The following is a 16,045-nucleotide window of genomic DNA, read 5'->3' as shown; positions in this document are numbered from 1 at the left end:
TAATTGAATTGATTTAGTTTCTTAATTTTAAAATGTGTGGATTTAATTATTTTAAAATTTGTTGTTAAATTTATTTAAAGTTTGAAACGTATTTTTTAATTTACATTAAAATAAAAATATATCAAATATTGTTATATATAATTTTTTTTATCTTCATATATTATTTTAGATATTTAAATTTGAAAAAAAATGTAAAGTCATTAGTTAGTAAGAAAATAATGTGAAAAAAAATAAGAAACTTAAAATGTATAAAAGTAAAATATACACTCCAGTATATAAAATTTATAGTTAAATATTGTTTTATTTCTTAATTTTCAATAAAAATAAAAATTAGTACGTGTTCGATACTTGGGACCAAATTGTAATAAAATAGAATAATATAATAACAATGCGGACAAACATTAATGTTTGTTTATACTACTATGTTTTATTCTTTTCTATTTTTGTTATGATTTTCAAGTCTCGTCGTAATAAAATTTGTTCACCGTGGCATTGACCAATAATTAAAAGGTTTAATAGCTAATTTAGTCCTTACTTTGGTTGAAAAATTTCAATTTAGTCTCTTGTTATAAAAGTGTTCTACATTAGTCATAACTTTTAAAATAGTGGGTCAGATTGGTCCCTTTCGTTAAATATAAGTTAATGAAATTAATAGATGATGATATGACACAGCTTAAAGCTGATGTGTTAGATTGGTCCCTCGTTAGCTTTAAGTTGTATCATATCATCATCTATTAATTTCATTAATTTATATTTAACATAAGGGACCAATCTGACCCACTATTTTAAAAGTTAGGACCAATTTAAAACACTTTTATAACGAGGGACTAAATTGAGATTTTTCAACAAAAATGAGGACTAAATTGGCTATTAAACTTAATTAAAATTACAGATATTATGTAAGGATATTTTAAAATGAATATATCACTTAATAATAACATTAATCGTTGAAATATCTTTAATAATGGGAAGAATTTAAAAGATAAACGAGGATAAAATAAAATGTAAGATCATTATTTGTGTCCCACAATTCAGAATCAACGAGAGTGTGATCGTGACACAACGTGGCAATTGCTAGGCCAAACAAGGCCTTAACAACAGTGAACCATTGGAAGATCAGCCACATCAGACCAAAGCCATTATTCAAATAGTGACACATCCACTCATCAATTTCCACACCCTTTTTCGTAAAGCTCAAAGCTTTGTTGCAATCATTGAGTCAAATGGGGGACGATGGAAAGAAGAACGGCGGAGAGGGGGAGTTGGTGAAGGTGGAGCCAAAACCCAGCAATGGCTTCACCTCAAAAGTGATTGATTTGTTGGAGAAGCTGGTGGTGAAGTTTTTGTATGACACTTCACTGCCCCATCACTACCTCACTGGTAATTTTGCTCCTGTCACTGAGACCCCTCCCATAAAGGACCTTCCTGTCAAAGGACACCTCCCGGTTAGTACTTTTGCCTCTTGCTTTGTTGAATTTTTGCTTTATTAAATTCAATTTAAGAGTACTCATGCTGTATAGATTGTTTGACAGTGTTTGGTGTTATCAAATCATAGATTTTGTCATGTAGGGAAGACTGTTGTTTACTGTTATTGTTATTTGAGAAATTCCAGTCAAGATAATTTCTGACCGGTTGATCGATAATGTTAAATTTTTACTTTGATAGTGTATGAAAATTAAACTTGTACTGTTGTATGGTTGTCCATCTGAGGAGCATGTATCGTTGTCTTGTTTCTTGAACTTGTGGTAAATAGTTGACAAATGCGGCTACAGTTTTAGTCCCATGCAGTCCAAAAATGATGTGAATCCAACCGGGTAGAAGAAAAATGAGGTGACATAGTTTTTAATAAAGTCCAATTGACAATGTTTTTGGCTGCACTAATTTTATTTTATTTTTGTTGCAAATAATTGCATGAATGAGATCTTATAATACCATGAATGTGGATTGCTAGTGGGCTGAGTTTTATTGCTTTTGGGTGACTTTTAGTTGCCACAATTTCATTACAATCAGTGAGATCATTATTAGTTTAAGTGGGATCATTATTAACTTAAGTAAGATGTAATTGCAGTTAATGAATCCTTTGTAACTACGATGGCTAAAGCTTCTATATAACCTGAACCATTTTTATCAATGATACAAGTTGAGTTTTATTCAAAATTATTAGAGTTTATATCTTTTTATCTTAGTGAGAGTGATTATCCCGTGTTCTTGAGCTATTCAAGAACCCCTTGGTTGTATCAAAGGACTTTTCCATCCTTTGTAAGTTGTCTCTCTTGGAAAGAGTGATTATTCCCTTTTACATTTTATTTTCACCTCTTTTTCTTCCTTCACCCTAATTCAGAAACTCACTTTTGTCCTGGTTTATCTCATGGTCATATCTTTTGTTCTATGCGCCCAAATTATTTTTGAGCCTAAGTTAAAGTTCAAAACTTGAATGTTCACCTCATTTTGGAGGCACCTCAATTGGAGTTTTATAGTTTGAGATATAGATGTTTCTAAAATACTATCCAACTTGGAATTTCAGTCACTTTCCAATTCACCTTCTCACTAATTTTCCAAATTTCATACAAGGTTCTAACTCTAAAGATCCTAAATCAGCTCTTGTGCAAGTGGGGTTTACACAAAAAAAGCTTGAGACTGCTGCTGAAATCACAGTTCTGGATTGTTTCTTAAAAAGTCTGTGTTATTGTATTTCATTTTATCTGCTGTGGTGTTATGACCTTATATTTTAACTCTGAATTGAAGGGGAATACTTAGACAGGGAAATTAAAGAATCTGGATAAACAGAGAAGAGAGAGAAGAAAATGGAATAATTTTGATTCTCTAACATGGTGTGAAGTTCTTTAAACAAACATCAAATCATGCCATGTTTTATACATCGTTTGCAAAGTTGAAAGTTGGTTGTTTTATTGATGAAGATCTCGTTATTGTAAGAATTACAATATCTAGATTTTCCTAATCTTTTATTACCGTGGAAGTAGTCCATGTCCGTCTTTCTGGCAGTTCGTTGTTTTTTATAATTTACTAGTATAATGGTGCTTTATGCCTCTGTTTAAATGCAAGACCTTGTTATGCTACTGGTCATGAAAAATGTGTGGTATATCTCTGTTTTTCTGATTACTGTCCTTGAAAAATGTTACCTGATATATAATTAAAACATTTTAATGTAATATACTCTTTCCCCAAAGGTCTAGAGTCTAGAGCAACATCTGGTCGTGCCACTTATTCTCTACCGTTTATAACTGTCTTTCAGGATTGCTTGAATGGGGAGTTTGTCAGAGTTGGACCTAATCCAAAGTTTTCTCCTGTTGCCGGATATCACTGGTAAAGTTTTATTATTTGTATATTTTTGAACTCTATATTATGAGATATTGAACAAATCCTGGCAAATATTCAATTTTTATGATACATGTAGCTTACAAGTATATTGATTTTCTTTTTACCATATTTACTTATTATGCAAAAAGGTTTGGTGTTAATATGGAACTTTTTAAATTAGTCTGTAACAAAAAATGTGTTCTTAAAGTGGATTTTGACTCTTATACCGTGCTTTCTCTCACTGTTTTTGCAGGTTTGATGGAGATGGGTGTGTGCTTCTCTTCCTATATGCAAACACATATTTCTTTCAAGTTTGTTATAAATGAGTTGTATAGACTGGCCATATTTTCTGGATCTTTTGGAATTTGGAATTTCTTGGGGATATTGTTAAGTATCAAACTTTAATCAAAATCTCAACATTTTTTCTTTTTCCAGAATCCCTACATTTCATTGAGAGGGGGAGGGGGGTAGTTGGTAAAATGATGGAGTAAATGGACAAATTGAAACTATAGATACTAAATTTAACATAGAGTAAAAGTATAAGGTCCACAATCTTAACTACGCCTAAAAAATATAGTATTCTAGATAACAAAGCACCTCCCATACAAATTTCAGTTCAATTGTTCGTGAATCAAACACCAGTTCCAATTATACACTCATTTCTGACTTTCTGCAGCTCACCATAATGGCAATTTCACTGTCTCTGATTTTCTTAAGTTTTGGGCTGCCAATTTATACAGCACAAAATTCACAGTTCTGGTGTCTATTCCTCCAATTTTGATTCATGTATCAATGAATTGCAGAATGATTCATGGTTTGCGCATCAAAGATGGAAAAGCTACATATGTTTCACGTTTTGTGAAAACTTCTCGTCTTAAACAAGAAGAATACTTTGGACGGTCCAAATTTATGAAGGTATAGAAAGAAAGTGAAAGCCTAGAAGCTGAGTGAAAATTTTAGTAGTTTTATAATTTAGAAATAATTTATTTTAGATTCCCTAGAGAAACGTAGCTTCTTGTGTTGCTATCAGATTGGAGATCTCAAGGGTCTATTTGGACTTTTAATGGTTAACATACATATGCTGAGAACTAAATTCAAAGTGTTGGATATTTCTTATGGAGGTGGAACAGGTAATTTGTGCTTTATGGTTCTTTTCAAATTTAAGGTCCCATGAATTTCTTACATTCTGCAATTTTTGTTCAGTACCATTGAAATAGTACGTTGTGTGTCCCATTTGAAGATTCCGCTGTCGTTATGTATGGGCTTCTTTTAAGTATTGGTACTTCAAAAAATATATCACAAGTATGGTGTTCATGTTATCATTGCATCTTACAATGCTCGTATAAATTTTGATAAATGCATATGCATACGTGTACACACACTCGACAAATGCATACGCATATGTGTACACACACACTTGACAAATGCAAATGCATACGAGAACACACTCGTATACATTTCATTACTATATGACTGGAGAATGCACTACCTGGTACTTTGCTTTGCTGATTACCGATACACATATTTTGGTGAATTCTCCTGGTGGTTTTTGACTGGGAATATTAAGCTCTTGTGCATCACTGAAATTGTTGAAACTAACTTGTGTTCATATTCCCATTTCTACCAGCCAATACTGCTCTTGTATATCACCATGGGAAGCTTCTAGCTCTCTCAGAAGCAGATAAACCTTGTAAGTACCATTTGTGCCCACTTTTTTTTTATTTATTTTTATTTTTATTTTCTTTAATGAATGATATAAGCTTGCTGATTATATCTGAAATGCCATGGACTGTATAGAACTAAGGGAATGAAAGATTCATCAAGTTATGATCTTAAGCGGACAGTGTTCTTTCCTTTCTCATGGATACTTGCTAGTTATACTTGTTTTGACCTATTCTAGTCTCCAGGACTGAAGTAGTTTCATTTTGAATTTTGCAGATGCTATTAAAGTTTTTGAAGACGGTGATTTGCAGACACTTGGATTGCTAGATTATGATAAAAGATTGGGCCACTCCTTCACTGCTCATCCAAAAGTTGATCCATTTACTGGTGAAGCGATCTTTAAATGAGTGATTAAATTGTCTGATTTAATGGAATATTTGTCCAACAAATAAATATTCTGTATGCAGGGGAGATGTTTACATTTGGCTATGCACATACACCACCATATATCACATACAGAGTAATTTCAAAAGATGGTTATATGCATGATCCTGTACCCATAACAGTATCAGATCCCATCATGATGCATGACTTTGCCATCACAGAGAATTATGCAATATTCATGGATCTTCCTCTAATTTTTAGGCCAAAGGTATTGCAGGTCTATCTGTTCTTATATTCCGGAAAAAAACATACATATTGACTTTGTACATCAATTGGTGGCAATTAATGAATTTGACATTGTGGATTGAAACCCTTTTTCAGGAAATGGTGAAGAATAATACATTGATATTCTCATTTGATTCAACCAGGAAAGCCCGTTTTGGTGTGCTACCTCGGTATGCTAAGGATGAAAAGAGTATTAGATGGTTTGAGCTACCAAACTGCTTCATATTCCACAATGGTATGCTTGTTTATTTCGTTTCTCATTTGTATGTTCATTGATGTTCCACAAGGATATGCTAATACTATTTTGTTCTTGGCCCTTCGAAAATAATCTCCTTTTATTTATCAAAATGTGTTAGATGTGGTGTTTGTCCTTCAAAAGAATAAATTAGACAATCTGGTATATTTTTCCTGCCACAGTATGGACGATGTCTTTTGGCTCTATATAGTATAATAACAATCCTTGCAGTAACATTTCATAAAGTTGTCCATTGTGACATACTTAAAATATTTGAATTCTAAACCAGGTTCAATTTATGCTCTGAATTATTTATTTATACAGATTTCTCAGTTGTAAAATTTCATGTCATTTTTTTTTTCAGCCAATGCTTGGGAGGAGGAAGATGAAGTTGTTCTGATCACATGCCGCCTTCAGAATCCAAAGTTGGACAACGTCGGTGGGGCTGTCCAGGAAAAGCATGAAAATTTCTCAAATGAGCTGTAAAGGATTCATTCTGACATGTAAATTTTGGAGGAAAAAACAGTTTACTGCATAATTGTTCTTTATTTATGATAACTGAACTCTTTCCAGGTATGAAATGAGATTTAACATGAAAACTGGTGAAGCTTCTCAAAAGAAACTGTCAGCCTCTGCTGTAGATTTTCCTAGAGTCAATGAAAGCTACACTGGCAGGTAAGCTCATTCTCTCTATGTTGAGAAAATTTAGGGAAGTCAAGGTACTCAATAATTTGTAAACAAGTCTATCTCAATCATCTGTCAATTTGATAACTTTAATCCAAATAAAGTCATGTTAGACATCATTATGAACTTTAACACCTCAACTATGATGGTTATGTTGTATTTGATAATTTTAATCATCATGGTCACATTTAATCTTTCATTTCATCAGGAAGCAGCGATATGTTTATGGTACCACATTAGACAACATTGCAAAAGTTACCGGTGTTATCAAATTTGATTTGCTTGCCGAACCAGATCATGGAAAAGAAAAGCTTGAAGTTGGAGGAAATGTTCAGGGACTCTATGACTTGGGACCAGGAAAGTTTGGCTCGGAAGCTGTTTATATCCCTCGTGTCCCTGGAATAGACTCCGAAGAAGATGATGGATACTTGGTCTTGTTTGTACATGATGAAAATGCAGGGTAACACATTTCTCTACACACTCGAAGCAGTGACTTCTATAAACTTATTTTTAGGTTTAAACACCTTTTTGTCCATACTAGTATACTAACTATAACTACTAGTTCTTACATCTTTTTGGTTTGTGATCCTTGTATTATTCAAACCTTCCATTTTTTCTTCTTTCTGCTACAGAAACACTTACACTTACATATAGGAAGAAGGAAGTAATTACAGAAAGATAATGCTTTGGACTGATTATGAACATGCACACATGTTGTATACCTTTACATTTTACAAATTGAAAGTACCTTCTATAGTACTAAGATAATGATATCCTCTTAAAAATTGTCTATCAAGTTTCTGTAATCTGCATTACAATTGCTAACTGACAGAATTCAAAATACAAAACTGCAGAAAATCATTTGTGCATGTCATTGATGCAAAAACAATGTCAGCAGATCCCGTTGCGGTTGTGGAATTGCCCAATAGAGTTCCATATGGTTTCCATGCCTTCTTTGTGACTGAGGTTTGTGTTGCTTTATATATTTCATCATTGCATTTCTTCGTCTCTTTCTTTCCTCCACATTACTCAGAATGTTTATTAAGCAACCATTTTCTTCTGGGTCTATTCGGTAGTGAGGGAATGAAAATCTAAATGGTGAATGAAATAAGTGAAAATTGGAAGTGTCTGGTTGAAGAAAATTAATAAAGAAATAAACTACAAAGATAAGATTAAATACATTTTTAGTTCTTAAACTTGCAAAATTGGAATTTGTACTTATTGTAAACTTTAATATAATTTGGTTTACAAACTTTAAAAATGAATATATATAGTCTTTCTAACCTAATATTTTTGCTTTAAGAAGACTATATTCATTATTTTTTATGTTTAGGATCAAAATATATGAAAGTTTTGAACATGAATGATTTTTAATTTCGTGGACTAAAAACATATTTAATTTATAAATAAAATATAGTACTTTTTTTTTCAAACAACCAACATTATCTTCACTTTCACTGTTTCATGCTACCAGACAAGCATCAGGGTTTGCTGCTAAATGAGCTGATAAAAATCACTTTTTTACAAAGAAGTACTAATAGTTCCTCATTCATTGCTTACCTTTTGTTCTGTTGAAAGTGCTTATACTACATAATATTACCCTCATTTCTTCTTCCATTTAAGAGGATGCTACTAATTATTGTTATTGTTTCTCTTTGGGCAGGAACAATTGCAAGAACAAGCAAAACTGTGATAATGGTTGCAGCCTCTCTGTTGTTCTGCCTCAATCTTTGTATACTTTTTGCTACAAATAATGGAATATACTTTAAGATAATAATATATTAAGCAATACTAAAAATTAATGGAATATTCATATTAATTGCTCGTATGATTACAATTTTAATAAGAAGTATTCAATTATTTTCATAATTATTGATATTTTTATGAAAAGTTTCATGCCTGAAAATATATCATTAATTATTTTTCATATTATCTGAAAGTAATTACTTATTAAAGTCACTAAAAATATCACCTAAGAGAAAATGAAAAGTAAAGATGAGAAAAATTTAACTTAGATACATAATAATACATCTCACGAATTGGTCATATCCTATTCTCAAACATATAAAACAATAAGGTAATTGTTTTCATTTAAAATCTATACATAAAAAAAAAATTGTTTTTATTTTTCGTACTCGAGTTAAATTTGTTTTTTATCCATTGAAATTTAAGTTTATATTTTTATATTAAACTTAAATTACCATGAAATTAAGTCATTCCAAGTTTCAATTTTATTTCCTTTGTTCCTCACCAATTATCAGTTTTTTAACAAAAGGTATTTTTTTATCTATTATTTCTTATACAATATTCCTTTTCAATTATACATTTAATTCAATTAATATGAATAGAGAAAAATAAGTTATGATTACATAGAAAAAAAAAATAATGAAATATACACTGAAATGAGAGTATTGAAAATGTATACATACTTTCCTTATTTCTGTACAGTAATATTTTAAGGTTCTTATATCCACAGAAAATATTTGATTCTTCATTTTTAATTAATTAACTATTATAGCCCTTTGAGTTTTCTCTATCCAAATGTATAATAAAAATAAAAATATGGTATAATTAAAAAAATACATTATCTTAAAATTTTAAAAATGACACATTCTTTTTTTCAAATCCATGCTTTTATTATGCACCCATATAAATATTAAAATTCCCACTTTACCCTTTAATGTAAACCTTTTTTCTTTCATAACTAAGTTCTGAAATTCATAACTTTCGAAGCATATTAAATCAAAATTATATTATTTTTTAAAATAGTAATCTAAAAGTTATTCAGAATTTTTTAAAGTATAATTTTTAAATTGTGCAAAATTATACTTTTAAATTATACAATTCATAAATATTTCTTAATTACACAATTTAAAAAATATCACTGTCGTAGAATCCAAATGGTTTTAGATTAAATAACTTTTTTTATGTAATAAATACTTTTTGAATTGTACAAGTTGCTTAAATAAATTCCAACAAGAAAGGAGTTGGGCGACAAAGGTGACAGCAAGGGGACAATCCTGTCCTTTGCACACCCCATGGAGGTGCATGAAGAAAACCATGGGGGTGCAAAACGAAATTGCCAACAAGATCAAAAAATGAGTCTTGCAAACTTTAAGCATAACAATTTGCAAGAAGATATAGGACAAAACAGAGAAAGTTTTGAAGGTTTTATGCAGCATATGTCTAAAATCACTTCACAGTTTAATCAACTGTCACATAGTTGAAAGCATAAAAAAGTTCTGAAACCAAAGTGATTTTTTCTTTTCTTTGTCATCCCATTAACAATGGACTTGCAAAGAGAAAACAAAAGCAAAGGGAGAGACCAAACAAGGAATAGAGTACACCATGACACTGGTCTCACCACTTAACTGAGCCAAGAATGATTTGCCTTCAATACAGCATCATAAGTTGAATGAGATTAAGCCCTTCACCTGCAAAATATCAAACCTCACATCAGACATCAGACAAATTCAACAAAAAGCTCACTATACAATAACAAACAAAACTTTTCTATAAGCACTTCTGGGAGTGAAAGATTGAAATGAGTTTCTCCATAAGCTAATATTAACATGCATTAACTAATCTGTAGAAATTCAGCTGGTCAAAGACCAGAGTCTCAACTAAACCTGTCCCAAAACTTAGATGTTAAATTGAAATTTGTTTATTTCTCAAACGTTGACAGTCCTCTTCACCCTACATTGTTAATTTTCTTTTACGTGTTAAACTGCATTTCTAATTAGCATATGAGCTAAAACATATCAAATAGTGTAAACAACTCAAAAACTAGCTTGAAACATCATTAATTTATGCAGTTAGATTAGAAAGACTATATATCTATTCATTATGCTAAAACATATCAAACAGTATAAACAATTCAAAAACTAGCTTGAAACATCATTAACTTATGCAGTTAGATTAGAAAGACTATATCTATTCATTATGCTAAAACATATCAAACAGTATAAACAACTCAAAAACTAACTTGAAACATCATTTAACATGTAAAAAAAATTTATGCAGTTAGATTAGAAAAACTATATCTATACATTATTAAAATTTAGAGATCAAACTATATCAAAGTTTGGGACATAAACAAATTTCAATTTCGTATAAAAGTTTAAGACTCAAAAACACATTTAACCCATATGTATATATGTGTGTGTATCTTGTTTTTTCTGGTACCTAACTGTTGCTGTATGGAAGAGGGGAGTGCTATTTGAAAGCCCCAAGAGGGTCTCTCTCTTTACCAAAGTAGTCTCCTCCCTCCTTTTTTCCATTCACTTGTGAAAGGTATAGTGCTGTAAGACAATTTCCATTATGGTAACCATTGTTGAAACTCTGAACTCTCTGCATGTCCTGAACCATGTTTGATGAGGCTAGATTCTCATTGTTGGTGGGCCTATGCAGAGTGTTAAATGAGTTTGCTGAGGGGTTTGCACCACTATTGTTGCCTTCGTCAGAAGTGACACTAGAACTGTTATTTTCAAGCTTCTTTGTGTTGAGAAAGCGACCACCATTGCCTCTTGCCCTTCTCATGGCATGTAGGTGTCGAGACTCGTGCAGGTATGGCTGTAAGAAATGAATGAAACACCTATGAGGCCATGGAAAATGATCAATTCTACAACAATGGCAAGAACTGAGATAAAACTATGTGGATACAAAACATTCACAAGCACCTCACCAGTAACCAGAGTGAGACATGGTGAAACTGATACAAAAATTAGGTAATTTGGATTCTTATTCTCTAGAGGGAGAAATTCACTTTAGAGAACAAAGTGATTTTGTTTAAACTTCACAGTTATTTTGTTTTTCAACTCTGTTTCATTCTAATTGTTTTGATGATAGTAGACCATTCCTCTTAGCTGCATGATCCTCTTCCTAAATAAGTTGAATATGAACCATACCTTTCTGTTTCTGATTACTTTCTTTTCAAGCTCGGCTTTAGCACGTGACTGTCTTCGCCTCAAAATACCATGATACTGCTTTGCATTGACATAAACAGGCTCCTCTTCCATTTCGAGTGGCAAAGGCATTCTAGCTTGATGCATTCCATACAATGGAGGGTTTATCTAGCATCATACCAGTATCTGTTAGGACTAGCAATGAAATAGTGTTGCATTTACTTGGTTCAACAAGAACATTAGAAGTCATAAAAGTCTCAGGAAAAAGAGTGAAAGAAAAGAGAGGTTGAACTTAAATTTAGATGCAGAAGTAATCCTCGTCAATGGCACAAAATCATGAAAACATGTGCAAATAATTTGCTTATAAAAAGTTCATACCAAAGAGAAAATGAATTACATTAAATTGCATGCTCAATTTATAAAACCAAAAACTAATATAGGGTTAATATGTTTTTAATCTCTAAACTTCGACACAAACAAAATTGGAATTCGTCTCTATCCCAAAATTTGATATATCTATCCATTTTTTAAGTTTGAGAATAAAAAATGTATTAAAGTTTAGAGAGTAAAAACATATTTAATCCACTAATATATGATAACTTAAATACTTCTAAACCATATTCAAAACAAAAGAAAAGAAAAACTACTTACAAGTGGTAATATCAATCCACATACAACTAGAGAGACACAAAATCATAAAATGTCCAAAAAATATTCCTTTTATTGAAAAATAAGCAAGCCCATTAAATAAATGGAATTTTCTTAAATACTGTACAGAAAATTGCAACTTATCATACCATAACTTGTTGACCATAAGTAGTCAATATTTGACCATACTGTGCATCCGAATAAGGAGATGTCAAAACCTGCATCACATATTGAGGAAACTTATAATCTTAACTTTTAAACCCTTAAAGATGCAAAAGAAATTACATAATATGGGAGATATTAAGGAGCTATAAACTTACAACTATGAATGAAATGTTCATGCAGTGTGTGAGAAAAGTTCTCTGTGCCTAACTATCTTACAAAAAGTAATTTTAAAGGCCTTACAACTGAATGACCAACAAATTCTGTGTGAGGATTGGGAGCAAGGTATTTGTCCATGCTAAATGAGATTGAAGACAAGTCATGTTTGATGTTTTGGTACTCTTTACCACCTGATGCCAACAAGAAACTTATCAGTATAAATTATATTCATATATAATGCTGATGCATGTGGAGAGAGGCATTAAGGTCTTTTGTCAGTGAATTTCCTTTGAAAAAACTACTTGCTGTATACATGGAAGTCATTTGCAAACAACAACAAAAGTTTAACAAGTGCTGTCCAAAGCAAGAAAGGGAATCTCAATCAATTGAATCCCAATGCCAATTAGGGCAAAAGAAGGTCTTTCATTCCCTTGGATCACTAAATTACCTCAAGAATTGCACTCTTCTCTGTTCAAATAGATGGTGGAAAATTACCATTAGCATGTTGGTAATTCCAAATAGTTAGAATTACAAGAGAAAAACAGGAGTTGGTTATTCCAAATAGTAACAAATAACATTATTATCAAGCAAAAGTCTAATAAAAGATGCTGGCCAAAATACAGACACCTATGATGCATGGATATATGATGCATGTATACGATACGTGTATTGAATATGACACATATAATAAGATACCATAAGTGATGTATGCATATTAAAAATGTACAAAATTCTTAAAAACATGAAATATATATGATTGCTATTGTGTGAATATAAATTAAAATCAAATATATTAAATATTGTCAAAATAAAAATCATAAACTGTCATCATAAAAACATTACACCTTTATAAATTAGATAAGTATTAGTAAAGTATCTCAAAATATCGGATACAGATATGCTACACAGATTGAAATATAGGTGGATCATAGACAGACACCTGTCTTATCAGTTCCAGGCAGTGAAGGAGAACCATTTAACCGATCAGCTGAAGATGATTTGGAGGCATTTTCCCCAATTGAGCGCCACCAAGGATGAAACTGAATCTGCTCACCGTAATCATCACAGTCAGGTTTTCCTGGCATCTTAGAAATTTTTTCCCTGGAACCACACAAAGATACAACAAAATTCAAAAACCATGGATGCACAAGAACATAATCAAGTTGAAAAAAGCATGCCATAAAAGAAAAAGGGATGCTCAGGATCAAATACATCTCAATCTGTTAACTCCATTACAGAGCTGGAAAAGGTTAATGATGTTGAGACTAAATTGCATGCTGTGAAAATGAATCTATAACTGAACTGAAACAATTTTGAAGATTTACCCTCCTCTCAAAATCCCAGAAAGACTTAAGCTTTATCAAGTTCTGTTGTTCTTGATTAGGGATTGTAGCTAGCATGGAAGCCAATACTGTAAAAGGAAAAACAAAAAGTAATGCTATTATTGACTACCCTTTTCCATTGAAAACTCAAAATTTCCTTTCCCATGCTTTCTTCCCAACCTAACACACATGCTGAAAACAAAATTTTCCAAACACTAATCATGAAGAAAACGAATACAAACAAACAAGCAAAGAGAGAAACACCCTCAAGAAAGTTAAAGTCAACTTTGAATAAAAAACTAGAGATACTGTGACTTGAGAGAACAAAGGCAGGAACTTGAGAAGAACTTACTATGAAAAGCTTCAGTTTTCAGAATCCGAATTGCATTAAGACGAAAGCCATTCTCTCTCTTTCTCTAAGCCTGCAACCTCATCAGAGACAATGGAGCATGATGCAGTGATGAAAATGAGAATTAACTTTTACGAATAATAAGGAAAGAAATAAATAAATAAAGAATTTTTTGTTGTCGTCTAAGATGAAAATGTAAGAAATATATTTTATTTCTACTTCACGCAAAGGTCTTTGTCAGTGTCTGATGTCTCCCTTTTGGAAGAAAACTAAGAGAAAATGTAATAAAAAATGAAACCTGCATTACCTAATTACTTGAGTGTAATGTAAGAACAATGATGTGTTGACAAAAATTGAACCTTTTCTCAATTATAGAATGAGACTTAAGAAGAAACATTGTTGAAAAGTATATCTAGCTTCATCTTCATGTTACCTAGCTCAATATAGAATATCGAATAATACTTTAAATTTTCATAACACCTATGCTTTATTACTTTATTACAAGTGTAAAAAGTTTTACATTCTTGTATAACTTTTACTACAATTAATCTTCATATATTATTATTGAGTAAAAAAAATATTCCGTAAGAGAATGACATTGTTTATATTTTGGTGATAAAATAATAAAATAAAAGATTGATAAAAAAAAGGTTTTGAACTAATATTAAAATATATAATAATTAAATTCTCACCTAACTATGACACCTGTATATATTCCACAACGTGTTGCAATCACAAACAATGTGCATGGCCCCACCACAAAGACTCATCAACTTGTCTCCTTCCGCTTATACTAAATTTAAGGTAATGATAATAAATTCATATTATTATAATAATAAATAAATAATAAATTAGTAAAAAAAATAATATATATATATTGTGTTAGAATATATTGTTTTCCTAAATTTAATCAAGATTAGTATTTAGAAAACCACATTTCATGTTAGGTGATGGTTTAATTACATGTTTTATAATCAAATTATTAACCTTAATGAATTTTAGTAGTTAATTAGTTCCATTCATCCAATGAACATTTATATGGATAGATTATTTTGTTTCAATTATCAAAATATTTGATTTTTCACTTAAAAAACATATTAAAAAGTTATATCAATTAAAAATATGATAATTATAATATATATATATATATATATATATTATTGAAAATATAAATATGAATTTAAATTTCTTAAATAAAAATAAAAATAATAAATATTTTTGTTTGTGCTAGGATAGGATGTGACTGGGTGGATTTATTAGAATAGTTTGTCTGGAGGTGAGAGAGACATGCATTTAAATATATTAATGGCAACTAACTGCAGTTGGCATAGCAGAGTTTGGAAAATGGTGAGAATTTTGTTGTTTTGCGGAGAAATTGAAGGAGGGGAAGACACGTGCATGAGGCACGTGTTAGTTGCACTTCTCAACCTCTTTGATGGGTAAGCGACAAAGAAACGTGGCACCATCCTAAACTCTCTTAGCTTACTCACTCTTCATTTACACACCTAAAGTTTAAAATTTTATATTAAAAGCCTTCATTTTTTATAGCAGGATAATACTCAAATATTATTTATTATTTTTTATCACCTTTTCACTGTAAATAATTTATCTGATAAAGAATAAAGGCCCAAGAATCTTTTTACCTTCAAATGTTGTTCACATTGTCATGTTTGCTTTTGTTTCTTGTAACAAAAATGTGAGGTTGGTTTGGGTTGTCACTACAAAACCAAAGGTCTCAATTGTGGTAAAAATATTATTTTTAAATAAATAAAAATGCAAAAAATATTGATTGAAAATATAAAATAAGAAAAGTGAATGTGAAAAATGAGAAACGAAAGATAAAATTTTTTTATTTTCATACCATATTAAAATTGTGAAATTAAGTTTAACTTAATTTTATAAAACCCAATTAATTAAAATTGTGAATTTATAT

At 30.9% G+C, this 16,045-nt stretch overlaps 2 protein-coding genes across 4 annotated transcripts; one reads left to right on the top strand and one right to left on the bottom strand.

Annotated features, from left to right (window-relative positions):
* The first annotated feature begins 1,223 nt into the window (after positions 1-1,223).
* On the top strand, positions 1,224-8,396 carry LOC106756354 (carotenoid 9,10(9',10')-cleavage dioxygenase 1). Its single transcript, XM_014638745.2, has 14 exons — positions 1,224-1,445; positions 3,254-3,324; positions 3,572-3,586; positions 4,122-4,233; positions 4,349-4,448; positions 4,946-5,008; positions 5,257-5,367; positions 5,448-5,632; positions 5,746-5,884; positions 6,249-6,366; positions 6,458-6,559; positions 6,777-7,028; positions 7,423-7,534; positions 8,232-8,396. Exons 1-14 carry the CDS (start codon positions 1,224-1,226, stop codon positions 8,259-8,261), a joined length of 1,632 nt encoding a protein of 543 aa, XP_014494231.1. The 3' UTR covers positions 8,262-8,396.
* A 1,271-nt stretch (positions 8,397-9,667) lies between these two features.
* On the bottom strand, positions 9,668-14,325 carry LOC106755674 (nuclear transcription factor Y subunit A-9). 3 transcript variants are annotated; one of them, XM_014637864.2, is made up of 8 exons: positions 14,116-14,325; positions 13,767-13,852; positions 13,382-13,542; positions 12,526-12,632; positions 12,270-12,338; positions 11,476-11,640; positions 10,754-11,140; positions 9,668-10,002 (listed from the first exon to the last, which is right to left on the bottom strand). In XM_014637864.2, exons 3-7 carry the CDS (start codon positions 13,524-13,526, stop codon positions 10,784-10,786), a joined length of 843 nt encoding a protein of 280 aa, XP_014493350.1. In that variant the 5' UTR covers positions 13,527-13,542; positions 13,767-13,852; positions 14,116-14,325; the 3' UTR covers positions 9,668-10,002; positions 10,754-10,783. The 3 variants fall into 3 exon arrangements, with proteins under 3 accessions (XP_014493350.1, XP_014493351.1, XP_014493349.1); XM_014637865.2 differs by lacking the exon at positions 13,767-13,852 and having other exon boundaries at positions 10,759-11,140; XM_014637863.2 differs by lacking the exon at positions 13,767-13,852 and having other exon boundaries at positions 14,116-14,324.
* Positions 14,326-16,045: the final 1,720 nt, after the last annotated feature.

The sequence above is a fragment of the Vigna radiata genome, chromosome 2 (assembly GCF_000741045.1).
Source record: "Vigna radiata var. radiata cultivar VC1973A chromosome 2, Vradiata_ver6, whole genome shotgun sequence".
Taxonomy (NCBI): Eukaryota; Viridiplantae; Streptophyta; class Magnoliopsida; order Fabales; family Fabaceae; genus Vigna; species Vigna radiata.
The sequence above is the reverse complement of the archived record's forward strand: the minus strand, read 5'-3'. Positions and strand labels throughout refer to the sequence as shown.

What these genes read in the sequence shown, in the direction of transcription:
- LOC106755674 (XM_014637864.2), bottom strand. Translation starts at nt 13,526, where the DNA reads ATGCCAGGAAAACCTGACTGTGATGATTACGGTGAGCAGATTCAGTTT. An exon ending in CTTATGGTCAACAAGTTATG is followed by an intron (nt 11,641 to 12,269) that starts GTATGATAAGTT and finishes GTATGATGCTAG; the next exon opens with ATAAACCCTCCATTGTATGG. An exon ending in AAGTAATCAGAAACAGAAAG is followed by an intron (nt 11,141 to 11,475) that starts GTATGGTTCATA and finishes CATTTCTTACAG; the next exon opens with CCATACCTGCACGAGTCTCG.
- LOC106756354 (XM_014638745.2), top strand. Translation starts at nt 1,224, where the DNA reads ATGGGGGACGATGGAAAGAAGAACGGCGGAGAGGGGGAGTTGGTGAAG. An exon ending in AAAAGTTGATCCATTTACTG is followed by an intron (nt 5,368 to 5,447) that starts GTGAAGCGATCT and finishes TTCTGTATGCAG; the next exon opens with GGGAGATGTTTACATTTGGC. An exon ending in GAAAATTTCTCAAATGAGCT is followed by an intron (nt 6,367 to 6,457) that starts GTAAAGGATTCA and finishes AACTCTTTCCAG; the next exon opens with GTATGAAATGAGATTTAACA.